This window comes from Molossus molossus, unplaced genomic scaffold (assembly GCF_014108415.1).
Source record: "Molossus molossus isolate mMolMol1 unplaced genomic scaffold, mMolMol1.p scaffold_m16_p_15, whole genome shotgun sequence".
In the NCBI taxonomy this organism is placed as follows: Eukaryota; Metazoa; Chordata; class Mammalia; order Chiroptera; family Molossidae; genus Molossus; species Molossus molossus.
The window spans coordinates 29,560,664-29,578,808 of NW_023425350.1; the positions used below are offsets into that span (position 1 = coordinate 29,560,664).

Sequence of the window (18,145 nt, forward strand, 5' to 3'; positions counted from 1 at the left end):
CTGCTCCTCACCTGGCCCGGCGTCCTTTCTCCGGCCGGCCCAGCGGCAGGACGGGGCTTGGCCACAGATGACATTATCTGATGTACCTTTAGCCAGAGTTGTGTCTGCTCTCTTGGCAGCGGGAGAACACACACTCCGTGTTTGTGGGCAGGTTGGCCAGGCAGGAAAGCCGGGAGATAGTGCTCAGCAAACAAGGGCCAGAGGTTGCTCAGCTGGGCAGAGAGAAAGCACTGGCCCGGGCAGGTGGCAGCGAAGGTCCAAAGGCGTCGGCAGCAGGAACGCAGAGGCTGCTGGGCCCCATGGCTGAGCCAGGCCCGGAGGACAGAGGGCTGCGGACCAGGGCTGCTCCGCAGGATGCCTCGGTGAGCCATGGGCAGTCCCTCGGTGCTGGCGGGGCGGGGATCGGACCTACCTTCCTCACTCAGGAACCTGCCACAGCAGTGAGACTGTGGCAGCGAGACCCCGTTTCCTGGGTGTCCAGGGGCCAAGGGGGCAGATTCAGGGGTCAAAAGTTGGTGTAGGAGCTGTGTCCCTACAGGGAAATGACCCAGCTTTTTACAAAGGAGTCTCCATCACAGAAGTGTGCCCACACACACCTGGGACTCTGGTGTCTCCCTTGTCTGTGTGGCTGAGGAGCTCAGAATCTCGTGGCAGTGAACTGATGAGAGGGTGGCAGGTGACACTTGTGGGAACATCAGAATTTATAGCTACAGCGGGCAGTTGTAAAATCCCAGCTGGAAGGGATAGACGACAGTCAGGGGCCAGGAGGTTGGGGGCCAAGGTTTCTGCCCTGAGTTTACATAAGAAATGTTTACTTGAGAAATGGCCTTTGCCTAAATTGGGGTGTGAGAGGGATTTGAAGCCGGAGGCTAAATGAGAAGGTTGAAGGGAAACAGACCCCCTCCTCCATTCTACCTTTCTGTGTTCACCTGCTCTGGGGAAGAGGGAGACAAAGACAAGCATCGCCGAGGGCTCCACACACAGTGGGGAAGGCCACGGGCCACCTGGCGGACCCTGAGCTGCTGACTGCAGCCAGGCCCGAGGAACCCACCATTGCTGGGGAGCTTGGCAGCCACAGCAGGTGACCAGGACATGACTCCCAGGAGCCAGACTGCAATGCTTAGAGCCTGAACAGGATAAAAGCTGCCTAGGGGGTCTGACAGTTCAGCCCCCATCCTTTAGGAGGCAAAGAAGCACCCGAGGCCGACCCCCAGGAATCATACAGGAATTCCGCAGCTTCAGTTCTCTTTCCTGCAGTCCTTCTACTCAAGGGGCCAAAGCCTGAGGAGACGGGGGCAGGGTCTCATGTGTCTAGATAGTTTAAAGTTATTAACCAAGCTAAGAACTGTTAAATAAAAATAGTTTTTATCCTCTTACATACCTTCCCCACAACCCGGAATGCAAGGTGTAAATTTAAAAATTCTAGGACTTCAGCCGTGGCAGGGTAGCTCAGTTGGTTGGAGCTTCATCCCAATACACCAAGGTTTCGGGTGTGATCCCCGATCAGGACACACACAAGAATCAACCAGTGAGTGCATAAATAAGTGGAACAGCAAACTGATGTTTCCCCCTTCTCTCTCTCTGAAAATCAATAAGTAAAAATAAAATAAAATAAAAATTCTAGGATTCCTTACAGGGACACTTAGAGTGTGCTGGCACAGGGAAGCCAGCCGCCAGCCCGAACCACAGCCTGGCCCCTCCTCTGCCCACCCCCACTCCCACGTGGTCTCACACACCCACCCTGCCCATACACACTCTCTCAGACAAATGCCCTGTGGCCTGGAGTGCCCAGTTGGGCAGCACTATGCTCAGGAGGACGGGTCTGGAACAAGGTTCTCACAAGCCCTGAGAGTAGGTGTGCGGTCCTTTGCACAGGGAGTTTTGGGGTCCTGGTACATGACGTGGCAAGTGCCCTTCGCCCACAGACTCCTCAGTCCATGGGCAGGATCATGACCAGAGGAGGAGAAAAGGGTCCCAGGCATCAGGGCAAAACTGTGAAATCCCAGCAAAACAGTTTTCAGAGGCCGGGGCTCATCCCCTCAGCCAAGAACAAAGCCTGTGTGTTTCCCCAGGCAGGAGTCCTCAGCGCGTCACTACTTGTCCAGGACACCGGCTCCGCATCTTAGAACAAAGACCTGTGCTCTGTGCGCCCCCCGCCCCCGCCCCCGCTCCCTTCCTCTCTATACTTCTGACTCAGGAATTTGATCAGAAGTTAATAGAAGGAGAAATTACAGTGTAGCCCAGCAGGAGCCGAGCTGGTTACCTACAAATAAATCTGCTTTTGCTTTTTTGGGTGTCACCTGTCAGAAATTCAGGTGATGTTCTGACAGTCGTACTGATTAAGATGTCAGCCGAATAGATATTTAAGTATTTGAAAAATACAGAGAGTTTGTCAAAACTTCAGGAAGAGTCTAACAAATCCTTCCTGGGAGCCAAGGAAAATATTTCAAAATGGAACAGAGGCCGTACCTTCTCTTCCGCAAGTTGAGCTGCCTACGTCGCTCCCGAAGGCACGGTGCCCTGACGGTGGTGGGTCCGAGCTGCCCCGACCTGCCCAGGGCGCAGCGCCCTCTCCTTCCGTTCCCTGTCTTTCCGTCCTGATGGTCCTTTCCTCCAGGCCGCAGCACCCCCGTCTCCTCAGAGCACCTACCTACCTGGAAAGCAGGACCCACCCTGGGCTTGATGGCCTCCACACACTGCACCAGGTTCCAAAGCGTCCAACCTTCCCTCCTCAGCATCCCTCCGCCTGGAGGCCTAACCTGGGAGGCCAGGTGTTTGTAGAAGCAATTTCTGAGCTAACTCATATCTTATACCTGTTGACTAATATCCTTCCTGCAGATATTTGCTGTTTAAAAACAAACAAACAAACAGGATGCAGATGAGCTCAAATGAGTCACTCAGCAGTTGATAGGATTTCTTATAATTTAACAAAATTAAATGGTAAACCGAGGTGATTTGAATGCTGGGGGTGGGGGTGGGGGTCAGGGCGGCAGCCCTGCTGGTACCCAGAAGCTTTCTGATCGCTCCTCATCTTCCCAAGAGTCTTTCTCCACGTCTGAGGGTGCAGACCTCTCACCTCCCCACCTCCTCCTCTGGCTCCTGCCTCCGAGGCATTAGCAGCTGGGGGTCAGGTAGCAGCAGAAATCTGGGGTTCTACTCCCTGGCCAGCTCTCTCAACGTGAAAACCTATTTTGAAATATTTCAGACAATTCAGTTTAAAGAATAGTGAACCCCATGTACTTGACACTAATTACCAAGAGCTCTGAAGCCCGACCCCCAACCCTCTTACTCCCATCATGTATCCCTCTCTGTTCTGTTCCCCAAAGACTGTGCTTCTGCTGAACGAGCTGTTTGTTTCCCACGATTTTCTGTTTAATTTAGGATCTTTATGGTAGTAGTTCTAACAATACACAAGGTAAGTAGCTATGGCCTGCTGTTTCCATACTCTTGCAGAAATCTGGGACGACGCGCAGGGGGCCTGCAGCTGGCTGTCACCTGTCATCTCCTTCCACTTCTATTGCTCTAGAACGTCCTTTCCAAGGACCGCTCGCCTCCACCATTGCAGGGAGCCACTGCAGCCTAAGCTGCTCAAAGACTGTCTTTTTTACTATCACATCCCAAACTCCAGGCCTGAAGCGTGACGTGGGCTCCTAGTGTTTGCTGGATGCTGGATTGACTGACTGAAGGAACGCGCCAGTAGGAAACTGGCATCTCTGAGGGAAGAAGACCGGGTTCAACAGGAACTCGTTCATGAATACACGCATTTCCCTGCACTGCAGAAATGGAAGAGAATTTGCATGCATTAAAAAACAGAAACTTTACTGGGCAGGGTTTTTTTTTTCCCCTTAGGCCACAATGATTAAATGATTGAATTGATAAACGGATAAAATAGAAGGTTCAGATCTGCGGGTGGCTAATACCATTCAACGGTATCAGCTGATACCACAGAACATCGATTTGTTTGAAGCACATTGAAATACAGTACCACTCCAACAATTACAGCAATGAGAAAGGGACTTTCTTTGAAATTGCCCACCAGCATTTTGAATAGCTTTGTTGGGCAAGACTCCTCATCCTAATTAGATGCAACTTTTCTGAGGAATGGTGTCTTCATAAACATTGAGCATTAGCTTGTTGATTAGTTGTTTTCCTCTCATGTGCTTGATATGCAAAGACTGTTTGGCATTAAGAGATATTAAGTCAGATGCAGGGAAGAGAAAATTAAAGGCCAGTTCCCAGCTCAGGTCTTCCCAGCACAGAGGCTTATAAAGCTCCCTCCAGTCCAAGACTGGATCTCATCCACCATGAGCTGCTTGGGTTCACGTCCCAGCCTGCAGATGAGGTTCTTTGGAGTTTGGAGCTATGTCGGGTCGGGGAGTCCTAAAGCTCTCTCTGTAGGGAAGAGGTGTGCCCTCATCGAGGCTCTTTCCTCAAAGCCCTTAGGCTCCATCTGCCCAAACGCATGCCTTGCCAGTTCTGGATCTCAACCACACAAGCTATTGCTCTCACCTGTCGGGTCTGCCCCCTGTGCTTTATCCTCAGCAGCTTCTGAAGGGTCTCCTCCCCTTCTCATGTCTCCCTGCAGGGCCTTCAGGACAGTTTGTTCTCCTCTGAAAGTGACAACAGCCTGTACTTCACCTACAGTGGCCCATCCAACACCTTGGAGGTCCGAGGCCTCAGCTACCAGGTAGAGGCATACCTAAGAACAAGGGGGCAAGAGCGGGCAGGGAAGGTCAGACAATCCCCTAAGTGGAGGGAAAGGGGGCCCTCTGCTCCCAAAGACAGGGCCCAGCCCATGCCGTTGCCCCACGAGACGAGACGGGTGCAGCCCCACGGAGGCTCCCCCAGCCACACTGTCAGAGCTGGAGGTCTCAGGGTGAACAGAGACCTTTGTCAACACCTGAAGCGCACTGTGTGCACCTGTGGGGGACTCTCTAAAACTCTTTATTAACTTTATAATTTGAAATAATTTTACATTTTTGAAAACGTTGCAAGAATAGTAGAGTTTCTATTACCCTTTGTCCCACTTTCCCTGATGTTAACATCTTGCTTACCCACAGCACAGTTATCAACACTGAGGCATTACCAATGATATGATACTATTAACTAAACTACAGCCTTGATGTAGATTTTTTTTTTCATTTTTGTATCTTTTTTGTGGGGGAGAAGGGGAAAAATGTACGGTCACTGGAACTAATAAAACATTCAGCCCTGGCTGGTTTGGCTCAGCGGATAGTGTCAGCCACTGGACAGAAGGGTCACAGGTTCAATTCCGGTTAAGGGCATATACCTGGGTTGCAGGTTCAATCTCCTGCTCCAGTCAGGGTCGTGTGGGAGGCAACCAACCGATGTGTCTATCTCACATTGATGTTTCGCTCTCCCTCTCCCTCCCTCTCTTCCACTCTATGTAGAAATTAATGGAAAAATATCTTTGGGTGAGGGTTAACAACAACAACCAACATTCAAAGTGCAAGTGCTTTTCAGGGACTGTCAGGAATCCCCTGGTTGGATACAAAGACCCCTGTGTCCCCCACCTCCCGAGGGGCAGACCCCAGGTGGCCCAGGTAGAATATGGTGGGGCCTAGGATGGTGAACCTTCAAGGCCCAATTCCGGTTTCCTGTGGAGGTGAGTTAGGACAAGCTAATGAGCAATGCCTTTCTCTGTGCTGCCACTTAGCTGTGTGACCATGAGCAAACTACTTAACTGCTCTGAGCTTTCTCTGTAGAACAGGGATTGCAGTCATACCCATGTGATAGGTTTGCAGTGAAGAGTGCATGAGATAATAAATATAAATTGATTAACACAATGCCTTGCACATTCAGTAAATTATTAATAAATAATTAGTATTATTGAGTGAAGACATCATTTTACTTCATGTTGTATTTTTATTTCTTTCTGCTGTTACATGTTTTCCATGTGTTATCTGCAGACTTGGAAACCACAGCGTCAGGTTCTCAGCTTGGCGGTCCCAGCCTCCACGTAGAGCCTGGGTAGGGAGCCCCTCGGGGCTGTTTATGTATCAGCAGGAGGATGTCCCTGTAGGGAGCTAAAAAGAAGTTTCTGAAGCTCCTGAGCCATCCAGCCCTCTGAGGAACCTTCTCGTGTCCCCCGCAGGTGGATGTGGCCTCCCAGGTACCTTGGTTTGAGCAGCTGGCTCAGTTCAAGATGCCTTGGACATCTCACAAGGACGCGTGTGAGCTGGGCATCCAGAACCTGAGCTTCAAAGTGAAGAGTGGGCAGATGCTGGCCATCATAGGGAGCTCAGGTACCGCTCAGGGCAGGTGGTGGGGCAGTGGGGTGCAGAATGGTCCCTTGGACAAATGATGTTCTTACCGAATGCTTTACTGACTAGTAGAACATTCTAGCAGACTTGGGTTCAAACCTCTGCTCCTCCACTTGCCAGCCGTTAGGCAGCTGCTGAGAGTCGCTGGTGTGGACTCGGGAGTGTGCCTCTTGAAGCTGCCGCCAGAGCTTCTGTCCATACACTGTACAGAGACAGGGCGAAAACCTCTCCGAGACCACCAGGCAGCTTCCGAATTGAAGGTTCTTTTCAGGGGACTCCTCCACCACAAGAGCATCCACTGCTCCCCCACAGTCAGATTCTGGTGATGGTCAGAGGCGGGTAGAATCAGCCCCTCCGGTCTGAGCCCGACCTTCCACCATCCGCACAGATCCAGATGCCACAGCGCCTCAAACAGCCACGTCCACGGGTGGACTTACCGCTGCAGAACAGCAGGGCTGAGAGGGTCTGGGGCAGGGCTCCTTCTCGTCACTGTCCTCCATCTGTCTTCTCCTTGCCTGTTTGGACGCATCTTTACAGAAGGGTTTTCAAATGATCTAGCCCTCGATATTTCTGGAGTATCCTCCCCCGGCCCTCCCCGCCCCACCAGACACACGTGCGCACGCACACACCACCTAAAGACATACGTTTCATGCAGACCTAGAACTAGAACTTTAGTCTCCTGATTATCATCTCAGATAAAAGCATTTCTCCATGGCATAGTTTTAGAGACAGCACTTTATACCTTTTAATTAATCATTTCCAGAAATACAGATTACTCAACTTTTTGAATATCTGCTCCAAATTTTTACAATCTTCAAATAGGGAAGTTCTGTTTATTGTCTAACCAAAGATCAAATGTGTGTAAATGTACTTTGTAACTGGAATAACCCCACAGGCCAAGTCCTACCTGCTTATGACCCTGTCCCTGCAATTCTGATCTAAACAAGAAAAAAGTAGATACTTCATAGGTCAATTTTATTTTTGTTTCTAATTCCTGCTGGCTTTGTTTGTTTGTTGTATCTGCTTTCTCTTCAAGAGTTAATGGTCCAGGAGACGCACGGGCTGTTACCAGGGCTTCCACAAAGCTGCAGAGTCCCCTTGCTGCATACAACCCTGTGGCTGTCAGCGTCCCTGACTTGTGGTAGAAAGTGAGGTGGAGAGTTATACTGAGCATTCCCCAGGTCCTTTGACCCTATGCTCAGTGTGTTTAGGATCAGATTTACTTGGCTAAAATTATTTAGATGATTTCTTTATTTTTTTCTTTTATTTATTTATTTTTAATTAATTAATTTTTTATTTACTTACTTGTTTTTGTTACAGATTTTTCTCATTTTTCCCCCATTGACAGCCTCCTCCCCTTCTCCCCCACCCCATCCCCAGCTTTGTTGTCTATGTTCACTGGTCATGCATACATACATGTAAATTCTGTGGATTATCTCTTTCCTCCCCAACCCTCCTCCTCTGAGGCTTGTCAGTCTGTACCCCACCTCTATGTCTCTGGGTTAATTTTGTTCAGCAGTTTGTTTAGTTCATTATATTCCACAAATAAGTGAGATCATGTGATATTTGTCTTTCTCTGCTTGGCTTGTTTTGCTTAGCATAATACTCTCCAGGTCCCTCCATTTCATCTCAAAGGATAAGAGATCTTTCTTACAGCTGCATAGTATTCCACTGTGTACATGTACCACAGTTTTTTAATCCACTCATCTACTGATGGACACTTATTTAGATGATTTCTTACAAAGATTATAAAAAATACTTTCCGTGACATTTACTCCACTGACCACCCCCCACAAAAAATTCTGTTTATAATTTTTTTTTTTAAGAGGGAGAGAGAGAGACATCAATCAGCTGCCTCCTGCATGCCCCCTACCAGGGATAAAGCCCACAACCTGGGCATGTTCCCTGACCAGGAATCAAACTGGGACCTCTCAGCCCATGGGGCAATGTTCAACCCACTGAGCTACACCAGTCAGGTGTGTTTATAATTTAAAAATAAATAAATAAAACAATACAGCCCCAAGCATTAGCTTCTTCTATGGAATCGGCAATGCAAAGGTGTTCTCCAGTGAGTTTGTGGCTTCGGAGATTCCAGCCATTTATGAGGGTCACGAATGCCGGCTGTTTGTGCCTAGTTCATGAGGGTCTCCCCAACTGGACCAGATCCTGGAAAGACCACCCACTCTTCTCACACAGTTTGTTTGGAAACGTGGCCTTTCCCTCCCTGCGTGAACGTTGGTATAGCCCCCTGTGCTCCCAGAGCCTGGAGCCAATGCCCAAGGCTGAGCGGGGCACAGGGCCCGAGCCCCCCACCTCTGGTTCTCTCCTGGCTCTTTGCTCCACCTCAGTTCTCAGGGAGCTGGAAGGAGGTGCACCCAGGATGCAGTGTGCAGGTCCTGTCCTACCCTGGCAACTTGTGATCCCTGTGCAGAAGGAGCACTGGGAAAGCTAGTTGATTGTTGTTTTTTGCACAGGGCTGTGGGGCTGCCTGCAGGAGGCACTTGGCTTGTGGCAAGGAATTGTTACATGATGTGTGTTGTCACTTTCCTTGTTTGGAAACAACTTAGAAGATTTGCTCTCTGACAGGAATTTATAGTAAGGAAACCAAAACTCCACCTGGGGGTATTGCACAGAGCTCTTTCCAGCTCCTTCGCAAGAAGATGTTGTTCTCAGATCCTGAGTCCAGGCCTCTTTCACAGCTTCAATGGCTATCAGAGTCTCATGGACTGCTTTCTGGAATACTGGTGCGATCTGAGACTTACTTCCCCAAGTCCATAGCGATCACTCTGTCATCCAGAAGTGGATGGTGTTCATGTGTGTGCAATGCATCATGTTTTCTTTTCAGAGAGTAAAAAGTATTACTGATAAAAATAAGAGCATGTACACCCTGGCCAGTTAGCTTAGTTGGTTAGAGCTTCACCCCAATATGCCAAGGTTGTGGGTTTCATCCCGGTTAGGGCATATACAAGAATCAACCAATGAGGGCATAAATAAGTGGATCAACAAGTCAATCTCTCGCTCTCCTTCCCTCTCTCTAAAACCAATTAAAATTTTTTTAAAGTAAGAGAATGTAAAAGGTGGAGAGAAATTTGAACACATGTACACTATTTGAACACATGTACACATCTATTACTTCTCTATTTTTTCTCCGTTATTTCTGAAAATAGATTCACTTTGCATTTTTAAAAGACATTCATTAATTCTTCAAATTAGCCCTTCCCACAATGCCAGCTTTTGAGCCAAACGAGTTGAATGATGAAATGTGGCCAGCATGTTTGCCAGCCCAGAATAATTAAGCTTCGCAGTGCAATTAACACCAGCCTTGCTTCTGAGGGAGGGACACACACAGGCACAGCAGGCCTGTGGCAGCCCAAACTCCACCCTTCTCCTGCCAGTCAGCCAGTGGCTGACCTGGCCGCAATGCCCAGCATCGGTATGCCTCCAGCACCCTAACGGTGCTCAGGTTGGCTATGGGCAAAGGCCCCGAGCTCCAGCTGCTGGGCTGCCTCATCCAGGGCTGAGTGCTGTGCCCCTTCCCTAGGGACCAGTCCCCTCTGCAAGGACAGACAGTCCAGGGTCGCTGGAGAGTGTGCAGGCAGCAGCGGCTCCCAGGCTGGCCCTCGCAGAATCTGTGATCTCAGGGATGTCTCTGGTGGCTTTGCAGGTTGTGGGAGAGCCTCTTTGCTGGATGTGATCACCGGGCGAGGCCATGGTGGCAAAATTAAGTCAGGCCAAATCTGGATCAATGGGCAGCCCAGCACGCCCCAGCTGGTGAGGAAGTCGGTGGCCCACGTGCGCCAGCACGACCAGCTGCTCCCTAACCTGACTGTCCGTGAGACCCTGGCTTTTGTGGCCCAGATGCGCCTGCCCAGAACCTTCTCCCAGGCCCAGCGTGACAAAAGGGTAACTGACTCCCGGGACCCCAGGAAGCCATGACATCCTTCTCCTCCTGCCCCTCCCTCCCTGCCTCAGAGCCTAGCCCAGGTCCCCTGAGCAGCCCCGCCCCCCACTACTCCCCACCCCCACCCCCTGCTCACCACCCGCTCACCTGCAGAAGTCCACCCAGCCCTCAGCCCCGCCCTTCAGTCGTCCTTGAAAGCCCCGTTGCCCTGAAAGCCATCTCAGCCCAGCTGGCTCCCTTCATGGCGGGTGACAAAATGTGTCATGAGCACTTGTTAATTGTCCTGTGGTCCACGTGGGCAGGGAGCCCAACTGTCTTGTCCCCAAGGCACGGCCACGTCTCTAAGGCCTGGTCACGTTCCCAACACATGGCGTGGGACGTGGGGCCGCTCAGGGTGCGTGGGCCAAGTCAGGGAACAAGCTGTGTGTCAGGGAAGTGAAGGCCGGCGCCTCGAACCTGTGCAGAGGAGCGGGTGTTTCGGTATTCGGGGGGATGTGTCTGGCCTCGAGTGAGGCCCACGGAGGGGCCTCCACAGCCCGGACTCCTCTGGTCCTCAGGTGGACGACGTGATCGCGGAGCTGCGGCTGCGGCAATGCGCCAACACGCGCGTGGGGAACACCTACGTGCGCGGGGTGTCGGGGGGCGAGCGGCGGAGAGTCAGCATTGGGGTGCAGCTTCTGTGGAACCCAGGTGAGGGCGGTGGGTGCTGGATGGGCGTGAGGGGCCCGCGTCACCCACCTGGCTTGGCTGGGTCCAGCCAGAGTCCTGCCGACTTACCAAGCTCCCCTCTCCGCCGAGAAGGGATCCTCATTCTGGATGAACCCACCTCCGGGCTCGACAGCTTCACGGCCCACAACCTGGTGAAGACGCTGTCCAGGCTGGCCAAAGGCAACAGGTTGGTGCTCATCTCGCTGCACCAGCCTCGGTCGGACATCTTCAGGCTGTTTGACTTGGTCCTCCTGATGACTTCGGGCATCACCATCTACTTGGGGGCAGCCCAGCACATGGTCCAGTATTTCACGGCAGTTGGCCACCCCTGTCCTCGCTACAGCAACCCCGCTGACTTCTACGGTGAGCCAGCCAGGCCTGGGCCTGGGACACAGGGCTCCCCAGAGCCTGGTGGAGAGATGCGGGAGAGGATGGGAGTGGGCAGAGAAGGCAGGAGGGGGTGGGCACGTGTACCTGTTTGCCAAGCATCAAATGCTAGAAACGAGGGCCTGGAAAACACGGCTCTTGACACAGCCACCCTGGTGCGCACCAGAGATGAGAAACTTGGCGCACTACAGCCTGCAGGGGATGCGATCCAAGAGAGAGCGGGTCAATTTCTAGAATTGTGGTCTTTACTCAGACTCCACACAGATACAGATCTGAGATTGGGGGGACGCTAGGAGGAAATCTTAAAGCTGCACTCACAGAGCAGGAGCCCAAAGGCCCTGGGTGGTGGGGGGCCCAGAGCACGGCCCAGCTCAGGGTCTCTTTGGTGGTCTCAGCCAATGAACCTCTCAGTCTGAAAGAGGCCTTTCTGCGTGGGGTCCTGAGCCCTCCGCACATGGCCCTCAGGGGGAACGGGAACACAGCTGCCTTCCAGGTGCCTGTCCTGAAAGCAGGTGCCCAGACCTGCATGCCGAGGAACACGGTGGCGGCCGGGCAGGCCACACAGCTGTGCCAGGGCTGGGGGAGCAGCGGCCACGGCGTGTCCCATAGGCAGCGGGAGCCCTAGCCTTCCTCTCGGGATGGCCTGGTGTAGCGAGGGCCTCACCATAAACATGATGACAGGGGCCATCTGCTTAAGGGGAGACACTGGACCCAAGGGCACCAAGGTGTTCTCCATCCGTACAGATGAGAAGATGGGAATCCAAAGAGTTAAACACCTTGCATAGCTGATAGGTGCAGAACCGAGATTCCCAGCCGGTGTGCCAGCCCCCACCCTGACTCCTGGCCCTCATGCCCACTCCCTCCTCCCAGCATCCACTCTCCAACCCTCCCCTAGGAGGATGGGCACTCTCTCCACCCGCCAGTCCTCACCTTGTGTGAACTCACCTAGAAGTCACCCTCTCACCCTGTGTTCAAGCGCCAGCCTGGCTTCCTGCCACAGTGTCATCCTTGGGCCAGCCATTCCCAGATAAGGGGGCAGAGGGCACCTGCCAACCTGCCACTGGGATAAACTGTAGTAACCCCAGTGCAGGGTTACCAGAAGTCAAACGTCCGTAACAAACCTGAAAAAACTTTCTTTTTCTTTATTATTATTATTATCATGTTTTTTTGGTGGGGACTCTTGCTTATAAGACACTCACCATGTGGGGGCAGGCCTAGTGGTGCTGAGAGAGTCTGCATCCTGAGCTCCAGCCCTGCACACTGCGGGGACACATCGTAATTTATAAGGTCCCTCCTAGACATTCTCCTGGCCTGAGATGTGCCATGAAAATGGGAGGAGGGAAGAGGCAGAGAGGTGAAGAGGTAACCCCCAGCCAAGGGTAGAATGGAGGCAGGGGTGACCCCCTAAGGCCTGAGGAGGCTGGGCTAGGAAGGGCCTGGTGTGCATTGCAGCAGCCCCATAAGGGGAGGCCCGTGGTCTGGGGCTTGTCATGCTGGCTCTCTCCCCTGGGGCAGGGAGAATTTTATTTATAGTTGGTGGGACCCTGGCACCCTCCAGCTAAAACATTCTTCCCATGTGAGCAGGCTGCTTCAGAAGCCAAATTACTAATTTACAGTGAGAACTAGAACGTCCAGGAGCCCAGACTGCTCGGTCTCACCCTGGCCAGCACACCTGGGCAGCACACCTGGTCAGCACACCTGGTCAGCACACCTGGCCAGCACACCTGGGAGGCCAAGTCCTCATCACAAGCTGCTTGGACAGCTCAAGTTGTAGCCAGAGCATAACTGTGCCGCAGCCTTTGGATCTGAAGGTCCAATGTCTCCTCTGTCCTGAAGCTGTCCCATCATGGGCTGGGTGGGTGGGGCGTGGAGTCGGCACCTGCATGGCCTCCTCTGTGGCCCTCTTCCTGATCCACCAGCCCTGCCCCTGATGCGGGCTTTCTGTAGATGTGCACCGGCCCGGCCTGGGGAGCCAGACGGGGGATCCAGCCTGGGCATGTCTCTGCCCTCTCTGCTCTGACCATCCCCGCATGGGCCACTCGCAGAGGGCAGGGAGCATGTTTGGGAACTCCAGGGTCTGACCAGCGTTGTGGGCTGGCCCTGAACTGAACTCCTCACCTGTGAGAGGGACAGGCCGTCCATGACCCCACACCCTCTGCTTGCAGTGGACCTGACCAGCATCGACAGGCAGAGCAGAGAACAGGAAGTGGCCACCAGGGAGAAGGCACGGTCACTCGCAGCCTTGTTTCAGGAAAAAGTGCATGACTTTGACGACTTTCTGTGGAGAGCGGAGGCCAGGGAGCCAGGCGGGGGCCCCTGTTGGAAGAGGTGAGGCAGGCCCGGGGCTCCGCATGGAGTGCCCTCCAGAGGTGGCTGCCCCCACCCCCATGACACACTCTCTGTCTTGACAGCCTGGTCCTCCCAGGGGACAGCAACCACCTCCCGACTCCCACCAAGCTGCCGGGCCCCGTGCAGCAGTTCACCACGCTGATCCGGTAATTGTCTGCCCTTCATCCCCACCGCCTACCACCCCTCTCACCCAAAAGTCTCTTGTGTCAAATGCAGCCTTATCTAAAGTGAGTTTGAAGGAGGAACTGAAATTTGAAGTGAATTTAAAGAGGTAAATCATTTCAAAAAAGCATCACCAGCCCTCATGTGTGATATAGAACATTCCTGTTACTTTTATTCTTTAAACAAAAGCAAAGTGTCCGTACTGGCCAGATGATCACAGAAATCTCATAGGATCCTTGGGGAAAAGTCAGACAACACAGGAGACCCTCACGTGGAAAGGGGAGGTTCCCTGTCATGCCAGCCCTCCGAGGAAACCAGACCCAAGTTTTGGTGTCTTTCTAGGTGTTTCCATGCACAAAGACACCTTAATACATAAATGGAATTCTACTCTGCATATTGTTCTTTGTTCTGGGATCATACTTTGCATCTTGTTCTCTGTTCTGCAATCATTTTGATTTTTTGTGGGGAGAGAAAGGGTTACTTAGAATAGCACCTCTACCTCTCATCGGGTCAGGTCTTTCTTGGCATTTCGATCTAGCCGTAATTCATTTTCCTGTGGAATCCATACGGATGGTCAGATTATTGTAGATTGTTGCTATTACAAGTGACTATTGCCAACGTCCTTGTAGATACCCGTTTACACACCTGACTAGCTGTTTCCTTAAGGCAGATACATCGATGGTGAAAGTAACACAGTCATTTACCGAGTAGCTACCGTGAGACACGCTTTCATCAGTGAGCTCACTCTGAAGTGGTCACGGCTATCTCCATTTTACAGATGAGAAAAATGAGGCTTACAGAGATTCAGTGCCGTGGCCAAGGTCACAGGACGGGTGCACGTTGTTCCCTTGGCACCTCTTTCTTTTGTTTTTTAAGTCGTCAGATTGCCAACGACTTTCGAGACCTACCAACCCTCCTCATCCATGGGGCGGAGGCCTGCCTGATGTCCCTGATCATCGGCTTCCTCTATTATGGCCACGGGGCCATCAAGCTCTCCGTCATGGACACGGCGGCCCTCTTGTTCATGATCGGAGCTCTCATTCCTTTCAACGTGATCCTGGATGTCATTGCCAAATGTGAGTGTCCCCTGTTCCCCATGACCCACACCTGGAGCAGCCTGAGCACACGGCATCGGCCCCCCCAAACTGGTCCAAAGCCGACCCTTGTTGCTCTGAGCTCCCAGGTTTACTGAATAATGTCACCACGATTGTGAAATAAAAGGTGATAATTGTTTTCAAAGTTCACACATTAATATTAGTATCAAATGAAAGCAAGTTACCAAGGCATCGTGGGCATACCTCTCCCAACGGGGTTTATACTTGACAGCAATGCACAAGTCACAGAACTACAAACATCTGGCTCAGGGTGCTTTACTCTGCCTCTTAAAAAAATATATATATATATATATATATATATATATATATATGACATGTAGGCAACATAACTATTTTTAATGGTACTCAAAGAGAGTAAAAAACAGAAACATGAAATTAATTTCATTTTTCATCCTCCTTTTCTCCCCTTTTGAGGTCACTCGGAGAGGGCGATGCTTTACTATGAACTAGAAGACGGGCTGTACACCGCTGGTCCCTATTTCTTTGCCAAGGTGACTGGTCAGGGCTGAGAGCCCCGGGGGAGGGGAGGAGGGCCAGAGAAAGCTGCACCACATGGTACAGACGTTACAGAGAAGCATTTTGCTGAACCAGGGGCTGTCATCATCTGTGGTTGTAGATGCCATACGCCCTAGGGGAGTTTCAGAGACTTGATGTTTTTTAAACACCAGAAGGCCAGGACTGTGGACCAGGAATGACACTTTCCTGCTCAGCAGAAACCTAAAAAAAGAAAAGGTGGGAAGCAGCTAGCGTATTTCACCTCTCCAGTCCCACCATGCCCCCTGGAGCAGGCCGGGCAGGTGCTACTATTCTCACTGCAAAGAGCAGAGGCTCAGAGAGGTTATGTGGCTGTCTCAGGGCCACACAGCTATTGGGTCTGGGCAGGTGGGGTGGGGACTTGGAACCAGGTCTTATGAGAGCAGATACCCACTGCCCCCCTGGGGGAAACTGCTCTGACCTGCCCCAGGGGAGCACGTGGCATCTGCAGGGGAAGGCAGCCTGAGCTGCTCCAGGGTCCCACAGGTGCGCACCCCCTGCTGCTGCCTGATCGTCCCCGGGAGGGAAGGCGGGCATCACTGGGAGTTGCTGCCTTTAGCCATTTATAAAGAAGAGTGGTAAATGAAGGCGTTGGCTCCACATCTTTGCAGATCCTCGGGGAGCTCCCGGAGCACTGTGCCTATATCTTCATCTACGGGATGCCCACCTACTGGCTGGCCAACCTGCGCCCAAGCCCCGAGCCCTTCCTGCTGCACTTCCTGCTGCTGTGGCTGGTGGTCTTCTGCTGCAGGGTCATGGCCCTGTGCGCTGCCGCCCTGCTCCCCACTTTCCACATGTCCTCTTTCTTCGGCAACGCTCTCTACAACTCCTTCTACCTGACCGGGGGCTTCATGATAAGCCTGAACAACCTGTGGACAGGTGAGGCTTGCTCCCCTCACCTGGCTGAGCTTTATGAGGCCTGCTTTGGCCTGGAGATGGGAACTCATCAGTAGGTCCAGTTCAAGGAGCCCTGGCCAGCTGTCCTGTGTGACCAGGGAATAACTCCACAAGAGGGTGTGGATGGCACTGTTCCAGGCTGACACCTGGAAGTCACCTTGACTCTCCCTCACCCTCCACATCACCAGGAGCCAGATCAATGCTGCCTCCCGTCTTTCTGAAATGTTTCATTGCCGTATTCCCTAGCCCTGGTCTTATCATCTGATCTTTGGGCCAAGGCAATTCTGTAGCCTGGTCTCTGTACCCACGTCCCTCCACGTCCCTGTACCCACGTCCCTCCACGTCCCCGTCAACCCTCAGCCATGCAGGGCAGATCCACCAGGGAGGGGCAGGCTGCTCCCTCCCTGCTGTCTCCACCCAGCTCCTCTGAAGCCCCCACACCACACAGGCCTCCCCTCAACAGGAACACCATCCCCGCCTTCCCCAGCTCCTCTCTGCCAGGCCTTTCCGGACCCACCCAGGCAGGGTTCGGTCTCCCCGCCCCCCCCCCCATCACACCTGCACAGGGTCAGGACACAGATGAAAATCTTTGCTTTGGGGCTGCTGAGCCTCCACAGCCCGTCCACTCTGGGAGGCTGACCATGTGCTGGGAAGGACACCTAATCAATTACTCTCTGGAATTGTTATGGACCAACAGGCAGGGACCCCACAGCCATTTGCCAGCCCCCCGCCTGCCCCAGTCCATGTCCCAAGCTGCCCCTCTGCCCGTTCACACTTTCTCCCTCTCCCCTCCCAGCTCCTCCTAGGGACTTGCTTCCCCAGGGGCAGGAGCAAGGGGTCAGCCCGCATGAATACTTGACTCTCCCTGTCCTCAGTGCCCGCGTGGATTTCCAATGTGTCCTTCCTCCGATGGTGCTTTGAAGGGCTGATGCAGATTCAGTTTAAAGGGCAAACTTACCACTTGGCGGTTGGCAACTTCACCTTCCCTATCCAGGGGGAGAAAGTAAGTAGCCGAGGGCTTTGACTCCTAGTGCATGGCACCCATCTGAACATCTTAATGAGCTCACTGATGTCTGTGTCCCCAGATCCTCAGCTCCATGCACCTGAACTCATACCCGCTCTACGCCATCTACTTCATCCTCCTCGGCATCAGCGGTGGCTTCGTGGCCCTGTACTACGTGTCCTTAAAGTTCATCAAACAGAAATCAAGTCAAGACTGGTGACTCATGCCCAGACTGCTGCCCGCCGGTGGGGGACTTGAGCAGACCCTTCCACCGCACTCCCTTTCTCCCAAGGAGCCCCTTGCTGGGCACAAGGACAGGGTGAACACAGCTGCTGAGCTACATCCGGCCCGCATGCTGCAGTGGCACAAACTGGCCACAGGATGGCAGTAGAATATAGACAGTGGAAAGGATTTTTGATCACTGGCCGGAGCCTAAACCGACTAGGAACTGAAAACCATACTTGAGACACCTACAATGTTGCTAATTTATTTCCTTTTGATATGTATTTATATAGCCAACTCAGGACAGATGGGAGCAAATTAGGTAGGAATTGAGTACCTAGGCCACGCAAGATTTTTTACTGTGTGTTCACCACCCTAAGTCAAGTCTCCTTCCAACATCATTTACCCCCACTTTACTCTCTTCTACTCCCCCTCCCCCTTTCCCTCTGGTAATCACCATACTGTAGTCTGTGTCTATGAGTTTTGTGGGGGTTCTTTTGTTGTTTGTTTTTGTTTTGCTTAATCCCTTCACCTTTTTCACCCAGCCCCCCAAACCCTTCCCCTCTGATGGCTATCAGTCTGT

At 52.4% G+C, this 18,145-nt stretch overlaps 1 protein-coding gene across 1 annotated transcript; it reads left to right on the top strand.

Moving 5' to 3' along the window:
• Window positions 1-299: 299 nt before the first annotated feature.
• ABCG8 (ATP binding cassette subfamily G member 8) lies at window positions 300-17,560 on the top strand. Its single transcript, XM_036263261.1, has 13 exons — window positions 300-362; window positions 4,586-4,687; window positions 6,116-6,266; window positions 9,949-10,187; window positions 10,743-10,875; window positions 10,987-11,256; window positions 13,446-13,608; window positions 13,692-13,775; window positions 14,668-14,867; window positions 15,321-15,397; window positions 16,052-16,319; window positions 17,213-17,340; window positions 17,423-17,560. The coding sequence occupies exons 1-13, from the start codon at window positions 300-302 to the stop codon at window positions 17,558-17,560; spliced, it is 2,016 nt and encodes a 671-aa protein (XP_036119154.1).
• The last annotated feature ends 585 nt before the right edge of the window (window positions 17,561-18,145 follow it).